Consider the following 14,155-nt stretch of genomic DNA (forward strand, 5'->3'; position numbering starts at 1 on the left):
TCCTCATTGTATCCTCTAGAAACTTGTCATCTACACAATTTATTTTCATATTTGTGTTCCAAACCTTTATTGAGCTTTTTGTACCTTAAGATAATGCCATATTAACTGAATGTAATGTTATTACTGACATAATGGGTTTCTAGTACATATTTTTTAAATTAGTAATCAGCCTATCAAATACTACTAGAGATTTCCATTTAGGTTATCCCCACCCCAAATGAAATGTTAATCCATTTATCTTTAGTTTTAATTTTTAAGTTAAATTTATTTTATATACCTGTGCATGTTTGTGGATGGGTGCGTACTTGCATGCATTTGGAAGTCAGAGGACAACTTGTAGTAATTGGTTTTCTCCTTCCATTACATGGGTGCTAGGGATTAAAATTTTCCCAAAGGGCCATCTCCCCAGACCCTAAAGTAGATAATTAGGACTTGAAATCTACTTTGCTGATAGACTGTTGTGTGCCCCCCCCCCCCAATTAATACCTTCTAAGAAGCTTTATTTGGCAGATTTTGGAAATATTAATTGGGTGAGGCCAAGAATTATACCTGATTGGCAAAACATAAGTTCTCCTATAGTTCTAGCCCTCAGAAATAAATGATGTTCCCTCTTGCTGTGTATCTGTGAAGTTTGACTACTTACTCGGAAATATTCAAACTTTTAGCGATATTAAACACTCTTCCTTAAGGTGCTTCTAATTTCCAAACAGTATTTTAGAATATACTCGTGGTTTGTATATGTAAGAAATGACTCCAGGAGAGGTAAGAGATTCTTTTGGGTCTTACTATTTTAATAATAAGAGTGAGTTATCCCACAGAGGTAATGAGAATGATTGTTACTTATTATTGACTAAAAAACACTTAAGAGATGTTGACATTAACTTACTTTCCCCTCTCCTCTTATTAGCATTATTTGTAGATGTGGAATCTGATTTTCATGCTAAAGTTCCCGTTGTGGTGTGCAAAGATCGGAAAAGGTTGGTATGAAGAAAATAAGGTATTTATAAAGAGAAACCTTCGGCAGAGGAGATGGCTTAGTGGGTAAAGTGTTTGCTGCATAAACATGAGGTATGATGACTTGAGTTTGGATCCCTAAAGGATAACAAGCTGGGCAGCCCTACTTCTGGAAAAGACAGGGAGATCCTAGGGGCTTGCTGGGTAGCCAATCTATCCAAAATGTTGAACTTAAGGTTCAATGAGAAACCTGTTTTTAAACAAGGAGAAAATACCAAGATACCCAACATGCACCTCTGGCAACCACACACGTGTGACAATATAACCATGCATGTTAGTACACACACACACACACACACACACACACACACACACACACACACGGGCTAGCAAGATGGTTTATTTGCCAAATAAACCTGACAGACAGAGTTCCATTCCTTGTATCCCATGTAAGCCATTGTTCATATATACTCATCCATCATAAAAAAAAAAAAAGAAAGAAAAACCGCTACAGAGAACCAAATTTGTGGTGAACATTTCCAAGAGAAGAAATTGTATGTTAGATTTCTGATTATGTTAATGTGACCATACTAGTTGTTTATTAAGAACAAGAAATTGAACTAGCAGAGCTAAAAATAGTCTAGGTAAAGCTCCTCCCCCCCCAACCCCCTTTCTGCCTAAATTGATTTAGTCGTCCATCGATACTGGGAGCATTTACTGTACTTTTGTATAAGTACTATATTGCTTTGGAGATATAAAAATTGAAGAAATAGCCACCACTCTTGATAGATTTTACTGCATGTTATAATCTAGGGTCTGTCAAGATGGCTTAGTAGGTAAGAGAACTCTCTGCCAAGCCTGAGGAACTGATCTTATCCTGAGACATGCATGGTAAAAAGAAACAACTGACTCCTAAAAGTTGTCTTCTGACCTCCATTTAAGTATGTGTGTATGGGCACACACACAGACAAAAATAAATAAGAAATATTTTATTTACATTTATTTAGCATGGTTCATTGCTTTTCTAGTCAGATGTCTATAGGACTGAGAGGGTAAAAGTACTGGGTGTGAGGGTGCACTTGGGAGGCAGAGGCAGGAAGATCTCTAATTTTGAGGCCAGCTTTGTGTACATAGCAAGTCCCACACCAGCCAAGGCTACACAGTGAGTACTTGTCTCAGAAAAGTTTAAAAAAAAAAAAAGGCAGGAAGAAAAGAATTACTACTTGAGATTAACATGGAAAAATGGTCAAATGTTCCTCTTTTGATTATTAGGTTGCTTTTCTTGTAGTCTAAGATTATGTGTTTTTCTTTTTTTATTCAAATTCATGTTTTGTGGAAGTCTAGTTTAACTTCCTTATTTTGGAGTTCATAATATTTATCTATTATTGTATGTATATGTGTGGTACATTTGTGCCCCATGACATGTGTGGAGGTCAGAAGACAATTTTATAATGTTGGTTCTCTCCTTTAAAGCATTGCATGGGTTCCGGTATTGGTTCTAAAGGATTGAGCTGAGGTCTTCAGACTTACTTGGCTAGTTAAGACATCTTGCCAGCCCAACTTCCTTATTTTCTAAATTAGAAAATTCACACTGGGAGAGGGTAAGCATTTTTTTTCAAATTAATCATTTAAGACAGAATCAGTATTGGAATGTAGGGTTTTGACTTCTAGTAGTTTAAAACAGAACAGAAAACAAAGTTTTTCATACTGTATGTAATAGCTTCAGGATCGTTGTTTTTGCTACTCTCCCTCTCTTCCCCTGGATATTCTCCACTGTATTCCTCTCATTCCACTTAAGGTAGCTCCTGTTTTCATTATATAGAAACATGTGTCATGGGATTAATAAATAAATTCTAATCTTTAACGTGAAAGTAGCAGCAAAATTATTAAAGTTTGATTAAGAAATTATAGTTGAGAAGTATAGCTAGTAAATTAATTTTTAAAAATTTTATCATGTAGAAAACCATAAAGAATGAGCTTGAAGAGAAGTAAGTTATACTCATTAACATTGAAGATTTTAGTGTCCTTGATGGCTTGAGCTTGTACTCTTAGCTTGGGCTTTATAACAAGATCCTGTCTTATGTTTTCCAAAAATGTGGATAAGGTTGCTTGTCTCCAAACCTGACCATCTGAGCCTGATCTGTGGTGGGACTCACATGGTGGAAGATTTTATTGTCATTGGTGGCTCGAGCTTGTACTCTTAGGTTGGGCTTTATAACAAGATCCTGTCTTAACGTTTTCCAAAAAATGTGGATAAAGTTACTTATCTCCAAACCTGACCATCTGAGCCTGATCTGTAGTGGGACCAACATGGTGGAAGCAGAGAACCAACTTCCCCAAGTTTTCCTCTGATTTCCACGTGCATATCATGGAACATGTATGTGTTCATACACAATAAGTAAAGGGACAGAAATGTTTTACTATGACTTAAAACAGTTACATATATGCATATCTTTGTAGATACTAGGAACAGAACTGGAGTCTTCTGCAAGAACTGTACAGGCTCTTAATTGCTGAGTCATTTCTCCAGTCTCTACAATAACTATTCTGGTTATTAAAATATGGTGACAGAAAAGAATAGCCTCTGGGTTTTTGAAGTACTCTGCTTTTAAAGGTATTAATGCAACACATTTGTTTTTCATTCACAGTGGTTTACTATGTAGAGTGAGTGCAGGAAATGATATGGCATGTCTCACTACTGACTTACTTGCTGCTCTTGGCAAAGTAGAACCTGTCTTCATTCCTTTAGTGTTAGCCTTTCGCTACTGGGCTAAGGTAAGTAGAGCAGAAGAAAATAAGTCAAGTCTTTTCTTGTTCTGATATATAAATTACAACATGTAGGAGGAAGTAGTTGTCTGTCACATGCAGAAAATTGTGTGTCTGGTTCCATCATGGACATCATAATGAGTTTTCATAGGTATGTGTTAAGTTCCCTTATCTAGCCCTCAGTGGATGCTTGAAACTGTAGATGACCTTGAGTCATTATACATATTATTTTTTCCTTTATTCACTTTTGTAGTAAGATAAGAGAATAAAATAGTACATATATGGCATATGATATTCCTAGAGGTAAAAGTTTAGCAGGGCCACTGCACTAGTTAATTCTTTCATGTGGGGGGGGGAGAGGGAGGGGTTCTAAGGCAAGAGAATTGCTAGTTTAGGATCAGCCTGGGTTATATAATGAGTCTCTGACTCAAATATAAGCAGAGGTGGACACGGAAGACTTGGCACCATAGGAATTTTAAGAAGCATTCCATTTGAACACTGATCTTGCACTGAGGATCTGCTCCAACTTGGCAGCTTGAATAGTTAATGCATTTTGGAATGTGGGAAGGAAGGTTACTTGATGATCATTGGGATCCCCCAGTTTCACACAGCACAGTTGCCTCCCTTTAACATTTAGCTGGTCTGTGCTGGGCAGACATTTGTCACTCATGTAGAGATGCGATTGAAGATGAACATTTGGTTATGTTGAGGTTTGGGGTGGTTCAAACATCCTGGCCTCAAAGATATGTGAGTCATAATCTTGCACACCCTTTCTCTGCTGTTGTTCCTGCAGCTGGCATATTCATTTGGATTAGGTCTTGTCTTTGACCAGAAGGGCAACAGGCTAAGGTGGGGTCCCTTTGAGTCACAAGGGGTGTAGGGGCTGTAGAGAAGGCAGAGCATGAAAGTAGAAGTTCCCTAAGTGATGGTGTGGAGCTGGAGGTCAAGAGAGAATGTGAGAACAGGGACCTTCCAGGTCTGATGCTGGTGGTACGGTTCAGTGGCCTGATAGCAGGCAAGAAAGCTCATGCTTTGATACAGCACATGGAAGGTAGCTGTGATAACCAGGTGTTTGTTGGGGTTGTGAATAAAGTGGCCTCTCAAGTCATAGACATAGTAGTCAAGGAAAGTAGAACTTGTGGTAGAGTTTCATCATGTATTTTAAGTAGCAGTTGGCTTGTGTAAACTACGGACAAACTGGCGCTCAGGACCATAGTTACAGCATTCACTCTTAAGAGATGATTCATCAGAGCTCAGTGTTGTATTGAGAGGAGCTGGGTGAGGATGCAGAGTGCCTGATAAAGCATTCCAGGGTTGGGGGTATCTAGCCATAGCTTTGGTCTTCCCTCCCTCCCTCCCTCCCTCCCTCCCTCCCTCCCTCCCTCCCTCCCTCCCTCCCTCCCTCCCTCCCTCTCCCTTCTCCCTATTCTTTCCCTTCTCCCTATTCTTTCCCTTCTCCCTATTCTTTCCCTTCTCCCTATTCTTTCTCTCTCTCTTTCTCCCTTCCCCTCCCTCCCTTTCTCCCCTCCTCCCTCCCTCCCTCCCTCTTTTTCCCTTCTCCCTATTCTTTCTCTCTCTCTTTCTTTCTCCCTTCCCCTCCCTCCCTTTCTCCCCTCCTCCCTCCCTCCCTCCCTCTTTTTCCCTTCTCCCTATTCTTTCTCTCTCTCTTTCTTTCTCCCTTCCCCTCCCTCCCTTTCTCCCCTCCTTCCTCCCTCCCTCCTTTCTTTCTCTCCCTCTCTCCCTTTCTCTCTCCCCTTCCTTCCTCCCTCCCTTAGTCTCCCCTCTACCTCCCTCCCTCGCTCCTTCTCTCCCTCCCTCTTTCCCTCCCTTCCTCCTTCCCTCTCTCATTTTCTCTCTCTCTTTTTTAAGTAGTTAATAATGCATTCTTTCAGTTCTTATGATAGGTAGTTTTATAGATAAAACCTTTTAAATCAAGGTAACCAAACTATTTTAGTTTTATAGTCAATTCTAGTCAAGTTACCTGATTTTGTTAATTTTTTATTAAAGTATTATGTTTAAAGTTTGTCTTTAAATTTTAATTTAAATCTTTTATTTTTGATTTTGATTTCTTTGAGATGGGGTTTCTCTGTTACATAACTCTGGATGTCTTGGAACTCACTATATAGACTCATCTGGCCTTGAACTAGACAGTTGTCTACCTTTCAAGTACTGGGATTAAAACTGTGTGCCACTGTGCCTGGCTTATTTTTATTTTCTAAGCAGTGTTTGACATCTAAAAAGAGATTATTGGATTTTAAAAGTTTTTCTTCCCTGATGTGGTAGTATATGCCTGTAATTTCACTATTTGGGTGTAATGCCTGTCATTTCACTCTTCCAATTTAAGGATAGGCAATGTAGTGAAACCTTGTATCAAATAAAGTGGGGTGTATATTCAGGGAACTAGTGAGATTTCAGATTACTTCTAAGTTTCATTGTTGTTTGGACTTTTTTTTCTAAACAGTGAAGAATAAGCTACTTGTGCTATGAAAATTGAAGAAAGATAAATGCTAGGAATGTTTCCTTTTGATTTTGCAGTTGTGCTATATTGATTCCCAAACTGATGGTGGAATCCCTTCTTACTGCTTTGCTTTAATGGTGATGTTTTTTCTTCAACAAAGAAAACCCCCTCTTCTTCCTTGCTTACTTGGAAGTTGGGTAAGCATGAGTTTGTGGTATATATGTGCATGTATGTATGTATATGTATATATATATATGATATATATATGTATTGTGTGTATGTATAAATAGTTCTTGCTTTAAGGTGGAATTCTGGTTTCTCTATCTTTTCTTTCTCTTTCTCTTCCTTTTTTTTTAAAAATAATTTTTCTACTACCAATTTGGAATGCCTTTTTATATAGATTGAAGGCTTTGACCCAAAAAGAATGGATGACTTTCAGCTGAAGGGCATAGTAGAAGAGAAGTTTGTGAAGTGGGAATATAATTCAAGTAGTGCAACTGAGAAAAACTTAATTGCTGATGAAAACAAAGCTAAGGCAGACCAACCAAAAGATGATACCAAGAAGACAGAAACAGACAACCAAAGTAATGCCATGAAGGAAAAACATGGCAAAGTAAGCTTTTTTTTTTTTTTTATTTTTGGCTTTTCTATCTGTAGAATTTATGATACCTTTGAGTGAAACTATTTGACTACTAGTAGATTGACCTCTTGGCCTCATTTTCCTCATCTATAAAGTGAGGGGTTGATCTGGTTTAGTTTTTGGGACTGAGATTTTTCTAATAAACGTACGTATTGTTTGAATTGTGTCAAGGTAATTCTGTTTCCCTTTTCATTTAAACCTGGAAAATTACCTTTATGAGTTTCATTAAAGTTTAAGCTTAATGTGAATTATGTGGCCAGATTGGGTAGAAAAATGAAAGTCTTTTGCTGTATGAGGAGATGGCTTTCTTAATGAATTCAGCATGCAGTTCTTAAGACCTGCTGTGTTCCAGGCATTTTCCTGAGTGCTAGCGAACCATAGGCAAATATATATACATGGATTATGTCCTTCAGAAGCCTGTAGTATTAAAAAAATATATAGATGTACTGTTGTTTGAAATGATTGCTGTGCTTAACACTGAATTTTAGTTCCCTGGGTTACTTCATTATTTTAGAGAGGTTATCTTTCTCTTTCTTCAACTACTTTTACACTTTTCTCAAAACATCAATACTCCAGTTAATGATCTTGCTCTTTTAGAGTACTGAGAACACTGAAGCAATCAAAAGAGGACTGCACACACACCATCATCTCTATCATTTATATTCATGTTTTGCTTTGCTACCTCTTTTCCTAAAGGAGCTTCCCATGTCATAATCAAAAGGCATCTTCTCCATTGCCTTCTTGTAGAATATATTACTCTGGTAGTTCTTCTTCCTTCTTAAATTGTCAACTTTTCATCCTTTAATCAAGCATTCTTTTGTTTTACCCATTTTAAAGAATGTTAAGTATCTGCCCTCCAGCTATTTCTTGGTTTCTCTTTGTAGTAAAACTAAATAGAATTGCTTATATTCACCATTTCCCATTTTTTTCTGTATCTCCTAAACTCACATTATCGATTTGCCTAAACTTATATCTTTAGCTGCTATTTTGTTAAATTTCATGGTCACTTCAGTTTATCTTTTTGACATGACAGCATTTCCCAGTTGATTAGTCCCTTGGAATAATTTCAGTACACCACCCTGTAGCTGCTTAATCCTTCTCAGTTTCCTTTGCTAATTCATTCTTTTTCTCTAGTCAGTTAACATTTAAGTGGTAGAAGCTTGGTTTATGATATCTCCTTTCTTTTTTTAAAGGTTTATTTGTTATTTATACAGTGTTCTGTCTGCATGTATGCCTGTAGGCCAGAAGAGGGTGCCAGATTTTATTACAGATGGTTATGAGCCACTATGTGGTTCTGGGAATTGAACCTGGACCTCTGGAATAACAGCCAAGGCTCGCTCACACACTTAGCCATCTCTCCAGCCCTCTTTTTCTTTTTTCTTTAAAGACTTTATTTATTTAGTGTGCATTGGTGTTTTGCTTGCATGCATGTGTGTGTGTCCATTCCCCTCTCTTTTTATTTTTTCTTTAAAGATTTATTTATTTATTATTATTATTATTATTATTTTTTTAAATGTGAGTTTGTGTTTTGCCTACATGTTTGTCTGTGTGAGGAAACCGTGCTGGCAGTGGAGTTTTAGACAATTGTGAGCTGCCATGTGGGTGCTGGGAATTGAACCTGAGTCCTCTGGAAGAACAGCCAGTGCTTTTAACCGCTGAGACATCTCTCTAACCCAATCTCTCTTTTTCTGATATATCTACTTTCTTGTGGTAGGTGATCCTGTCCTTTCCTTTTGATTTTAAGTGCCATCTGTAGGATGACAACTTCTTCTTTTGTTGAATTGTATAATTATATTTAGCTGTCTATTTAGTGTTTTCTTAGGTATCTTGTAAACTGAACTTTGGATGTTACTCTCACTTGAAGTTTCTCATATTCATCAGTTGATGGTATTCCATCCATTCAAACATTTAGTTTAAAACTTCAGAGACATCCTTTATTGCTTGCTTTCTTGAAAACCCTGTCTCAGCTATGTCAGAAAATCTTGAATCCTGTTATAAATATATCCAGAATCCCATCACTTCTTACCACATATTGTTACCATCCTGTTCCTAGCCACTATCATCCTGGCCTAGATTTTTGCCACTGTCTTCTAACAGATAATTCCTGCTCTCATAAACAACTCCCTCTCCATCCCTCCATTGTCGTAAGTTGCTCCCAACTTATTATTTAGTTTACCTATCAAGTGTGTTTGTTTTCTTTTCTTGGGGAGTAAGGACCTTGGCTTCTTTCCAAAGGTTATCCCAAATCCCACCTTCGCATTTAATTTTTACTGCAAGTGTAAAAATCATCTCTCTGTCCTAATAGTTCATATAGTAGGACCTCTCCTTTGGGTGGCAATATCATGTAGTGATTTACAACACAGACACAGTGGACATTCAGTCAGATCCTTGCTCTGTAGTGTGAGCTTCATAGAGTTGTTAATGTAGGTTTAGGTTTTAGAAGTGTGAATAAGGATAGTAGACATTGTGTGAAATTATGTGTAAATGTGAGTTTTCTTTATTATGATATCCCTAGCACAAGTCCAGGAATATAGTAGGTTCTAAAGAAATGTTTGCTGAATGACAGATGTTTTTTTTTAATTTTGAAATTAATTTTGCTACAAGAAATTATAATAGCTTTACAGTAGTTTACAACTTTGACTGTGCATGAGATTCACTGCAAAGCACTTTTAAAAAATTTAAAGTGTAAGTGTGCTGTTTGTAATTCCATTACTTGGGAGGTTATTTCTTGAACTAGAGTCTAGCCTGCATTATAGGTGAAACCTTGTCTCAAGCTAACATGTCTACTCAAAAGAAAAAGAAAAATACTATAAGGAGATGTACCTCAGTGGCAGACCATTTGCTTAACATTGTGAAAGCCCCTGGGTTCCATTCACAGTGTTCTCACCCTAAAGACTCACACCCTAATAGTAAGTCCAGATATCCCAGATCAGTTAAATCAGATTATTAGAAGTGGGTGTGGAATTTCATGCTCACCTGCTGATTGTTATGTGCAGTCAAACTTGCTAGTCACTGGCTTAATGAAAAACACAGAATTCCTTGGATTTCTATAATTCAAACTGACTTTTTTTTTTTTTTTTTGTGCTTTTGAAATGCTTTCTTTACACCTGTTTTTGAAAACAAATACACTTAATTTGTTTTTTTTTTTTTTTTAAATTAACAACTTGCTGATTTTATGGTTTTGAGGAACTTTAATGAAAAATATTTTCTCTTCCAGTCTCCTTTAACATTGGAAGGACCAAATCAGGTACCCTTGGGACAGTTGTGGTTGGAGTTGTTAAAATTTTACACACTGGATTTTGCTTTGGAGGAATATGTCATATGTGTACGGATACAAGATATTCTAACAAGAGAGAACAAAAACTGGCCTAAAAGACGTATAGCCATTGAAGGTGAGATGATATGCTGTAGATGTGCGACGTATTTTGTGTGTGTGTTCCTCAATATCTAACACTGTATTCTAAGCTTTATCCCTTGGGTATGCTAAAGAAAATGATAATTGATGTTGACTGGGTTCCATGTTAAATCTCAAGCAAATAATTATGTTATGACAAAAAGACAGCATGCATGCAATCACAGCACTTGGAAGGCTTAGGCTGGCGAATTGCCATAATGAGTTTCATTTCAGCTTAGGCTTTAAGAGTGAGATCCTGGTTCAAAAAGGTACTATGACAAGAAATGAAATTGTTAATATGGACACTAGAATTTGAAATGTTTCTTTCAGTGACAGTGTTAGAGGAAGCAGAGTGGTGGCACAGCTTCTAATAGTATCTTGATTGAAACTTAATTATTGAAGTGACTGTAGCTATTCTCTTACAATTTTTCCCTTTTAGTTTTTAAGTTCATGGAAGAAATAAGATACCACATTTGTCTTCAAGAACTCATTAGGACCCTAGGTTAGAAGATTGGGAAAATGTACTCTGTTGACTTTCTAGCAATTAAGTTCTGTTTGTGTAAGCATGGAAATGTAATTTGCTAGTAGAAACTTAGCCATTGATCATTTTCTTTTTTACTAGATCCATTTTCAGTCAAGAGGAATGTCGCACGGAGCTTAAACAGCCAGCTTGTTTATGAATATGTTGTGGAGAGATTCAGGGCAGCTTATCGGTATTTTGCCTGTCCTCAAAAGAAGGGTGGAAATAAATCTACAGTGGATTTCAAGAAAAAAGAGAAGGGGAAAATAAGCAATAAGAAACCAGTGAAGTCTGATTGTATGGCAACCCACTGTTGCACTCTTGGTGAAAGCACAGAGAAAGTGAATACAGAAAGAGGTCAACCTGCTAAATATGATGAAATGGAGTTTACATCCCAGAGATGTATTAGTGACAGTTTGTTGGTAAATGAACTAGGTATGGCTGACCATGGACAAGATTCTTCATCTCTTTCTACTGCCAGTGAAGGTAGTGAATTAAAGCAAAAATCAGCTGAGAAACAAGGTGATTTAACACCTTCAGAAACTTCTTTAAAGAAGGAACTCAGCCAGTGTAATTGCATTGGGTCCCCTGATGGAGCTGAATCTGCTGGAACAGACTGCAGATCAAATTTAGAAATGGAGAGTTCACATCTGATTGTGTGCAACAACATATCTGCTACCTCTTGCAACTGCAAAGCTACAGAAGTTGCTTCTGACTGTATTGATGATGATAACCTCCCTTCCCAGGAATTATATTATGTGTTTGATAAGTTTATTTTAACCTCTGGCAAGGTATGATACAGCATACAATTGGTAAAACTTTGTGGTTACTAGTTACTGTAGTAACTATTGATAGTTACTAGAATTATTAATAGTAACATAAAATAGCTTCTATAGTAGTGACTTGTTTTGGAATATTTTGGTGTGTATCTTTTATTTATATTTTTCCTAATTTTAGTTAAATAGAGCACATAAAGTATACATTTTCTCTTTTTTATATGTGAAATGATTTATCTGATATTATGTAAATCAGATTAGCAAAGCAGTATTTTAAAGTTCTACTTATATATAAAATTATTTTTCTCTTTAAAAAGAAAGCAAAATTTTAAATTTTAATAACTTTTCTTTTTTGGTGGGAATGTATAAGTATACTGTTAAGTTGTAGTTGAAGAACAAGAGTCAAAAAAATGGAGACTAGATTTTGTTCTGACATGGAATATTTGTGGACTTTAAAATCCTTTATGGATTATAGGAGTCCTGTCCTTTTAAAGAATTTGAGCTTAACTTTTTAGAGTATATAAAGTACTACAAGAATAGAAAATAAGCAATAACTGTTTTGTTAATAAAAGAGTTTTAACTAAATTGCATTTCTTCAAGTACAATGTATATTACTAAAATATCTGCATTTGGAATAGCAAAATGATTATTTAAGGACAAATGAAGTGGAAAATTACTTATTTTATCAATAATTACTTATTGACAAGCTTTAAGCTTGTTAACCTATTTACTGAGCAGGTAAAAAAAAAAAAAAATCTGCATTGGCCAGATGCATACATTGAATCCCAGCATTTGGGAGGTAGAGGCAGGCCTCTGTGAGTTCGAGGCCAGCCTGGTTTATAAAATGAGTTCCAGGACAGCTGGGGCTGTTACACAGAGAAACCCTGTCTTGAAAAACCAACTCTCCATTACCAAGACACAAACAAACAAAACTATTGGTACTGGAGAGATGACTAGCTGGTTAAGAGGATCCACTTGTTAGCTTACCTCATCTCTCCATTTCTAGGGGACAACTTCCTCTTCTGACCTCTGTAGGCACTGTACATGTGCACATACACACAGGTGCATACGCATGCACATAGTATGAGATAAAAATTAAAAAAAATACTACTAAGATAAGATTGTATTTTTAAAAACTATTCTTATTTACTGTGTATGGGTAGTCTGTCTATGTGTGTCTGTGCACCACTTGCATTCCAGATGCACCGAGAGGCCTGAAGAGGATATTGTATTCCTGCCAATTGTAGTTAACAAAGGTGGTTGTAAACTGCTATGTGGGTGGTAGAAATTGAATTCAGGATCCTCTGACAGAAGCAGCCAATGCTCTGAACTACTAAGCAATCTCTCCAGCCCAGATTGATAGTTTTAAAAGCTAAAGATACTATACACACAAACATATACATGCACAATTTGATGAGGTAGAGATAATGTCAACACCTATGAAGTCATGGACAAACATATCTATCATCTCCACCTTTTTTTCCCTTTTGTGGTAACTTTAATCTCCTAGCAAAAAACCCAAGACTATACTACAGAATTGTTATAGGCCCAGACTACAGTAACGTTTCAGAACCTGTTTATTTTGCATAAATGAAATTTTGTACCTTTGGCCCCACACTCCTTCCTTTCTTTTCTCTCCTCCACCCAGGCAGTATTTCTTTATTTTGTATAAGGATACATCTATTGCATATTGTCCAAGTCACAGTATTTAGTTATATAGACCGTTGAAAAGACTAAATGGCACATTGTTAGAAAAACCTGTTAGAGAATTGCAGTTTACATTCCTTATAACTCATTCCTCTCTCAGTTTACATTCCTTATAATTCATCCCTCTCTCTTCCAAACTTATACTTAAGTAAGTACTATATCTTCTATCTTTACTAATAATCTGTAACTTAAAAAAATCCATTGTGGCTAGGGGTGACTGTAATGTTAACACTTGGAGCGGTGAAACAGGGAATTTGTCAATTTTGAGACCTACTTGGATTATATAACCAGTTTTTAGTACAGCCTGTCATATAAATTAATATTCTGTTTTACAAAAATATTTCTACTCTAAATGTATCATTTTAAAAAACAACAGAACTGGAATGCTTTGAAAACTGATAACTGGGCATACTGTTACATGCCTTTAATCCCAATACTTGGGAGGCAGTTCCCGGGTAGATCTCTGTGAGTTGCAGGCCAGTCTGGTCTTTGTAACAAGTCCTAGGACATCCAGAACTATACCGTGAGACTTTGTCTCAAAAAAAAAAAAAAGCTGGTAGAAATTCCTGTAGTACTCTTAATTGCATATATGCACGTAATTTTAATTATTTTATGACATTATGCCTATAGAAGTTTCTGCATATAATCTGTTTAGTTTTTAAAGTTTATATGTATGAGTATTTGCCTTCATGTGTGTATTTGTACCACATACATGCTTTGTGTCTAACAGATCAGAAAAGGTCTGTCCCCCTAGAACTGGAGTTACAGATGGTTGTGAGCTGTCTTCTGATGCTTTGTGTCTAAGAGATCAGAAAAGGTTGTCTGTCCCCCGTCTGTTCCCCTAGAACTGGAGTTACAGATGGTTGTGAGCTATCTTCTGGGTTCTGGGAATCAAATCCAGATCCTCTTTAAGAGCAGTTGGTGCTCTTAAATGTTGAGC

General features: G+C 36.6%; 1 protein-coding gene across 8 annotated transcripts in view; it reads left to right on the forward strand.

Annotated features, from left to right (window-relative positions):
- Tut4 (terminal uridylyl transferase 4) overlaps positions 1–14,155 on the forward strand; it is a 112,016-nt gene that overhangs the window by 45,403 nt on the left and 52,458 nt on the right. For 7 of the 8 annotated variants that reach the window (XM_051188417.1, XM_051188416.1, XM_051188419.1 and 4 more), the window contains 6 exons: positions 908–977; positions 3,603–3,729; positions 6,256–6,375; positions 6,579–6,791; positions 10,036–10,210; positions 10,835–11,523. In XM_051188417.1, the coding sequence (XP_051044374.1) occupies positions 908–977; positions 3,603–3,729; positions 6,256–6,375; positions 6,579–6,791; positions 10,036–10,210; positions 10,835–11,523 (1,394 nt within the window). The remainder of the gene's footprint in view (positions 1–907; positions 978–3,602; positions 3,730–6,255; positions 6,376–6,578; positions 6,792–10,035; positions 10,211–10,834; positions 11,524–14,155) is intronic. The other variant, XM_051188420.1, reaches the window with a different exon arrangement.

This window comes from Phodopus roborovskii, unplaced genomic scaffold, assembly GCF_943737965.1.
Source record: "Phodopus roborovskii unplaced genomic scaffold, PHOROB, whole genome shotgun sequence".
Classification (NCBI taxonomy): Eukaryota; Metazoa; Chordata; class Mammalia; order Rodentia; family Cricetidae; genus Phodopus; species Phodopus roborovskii.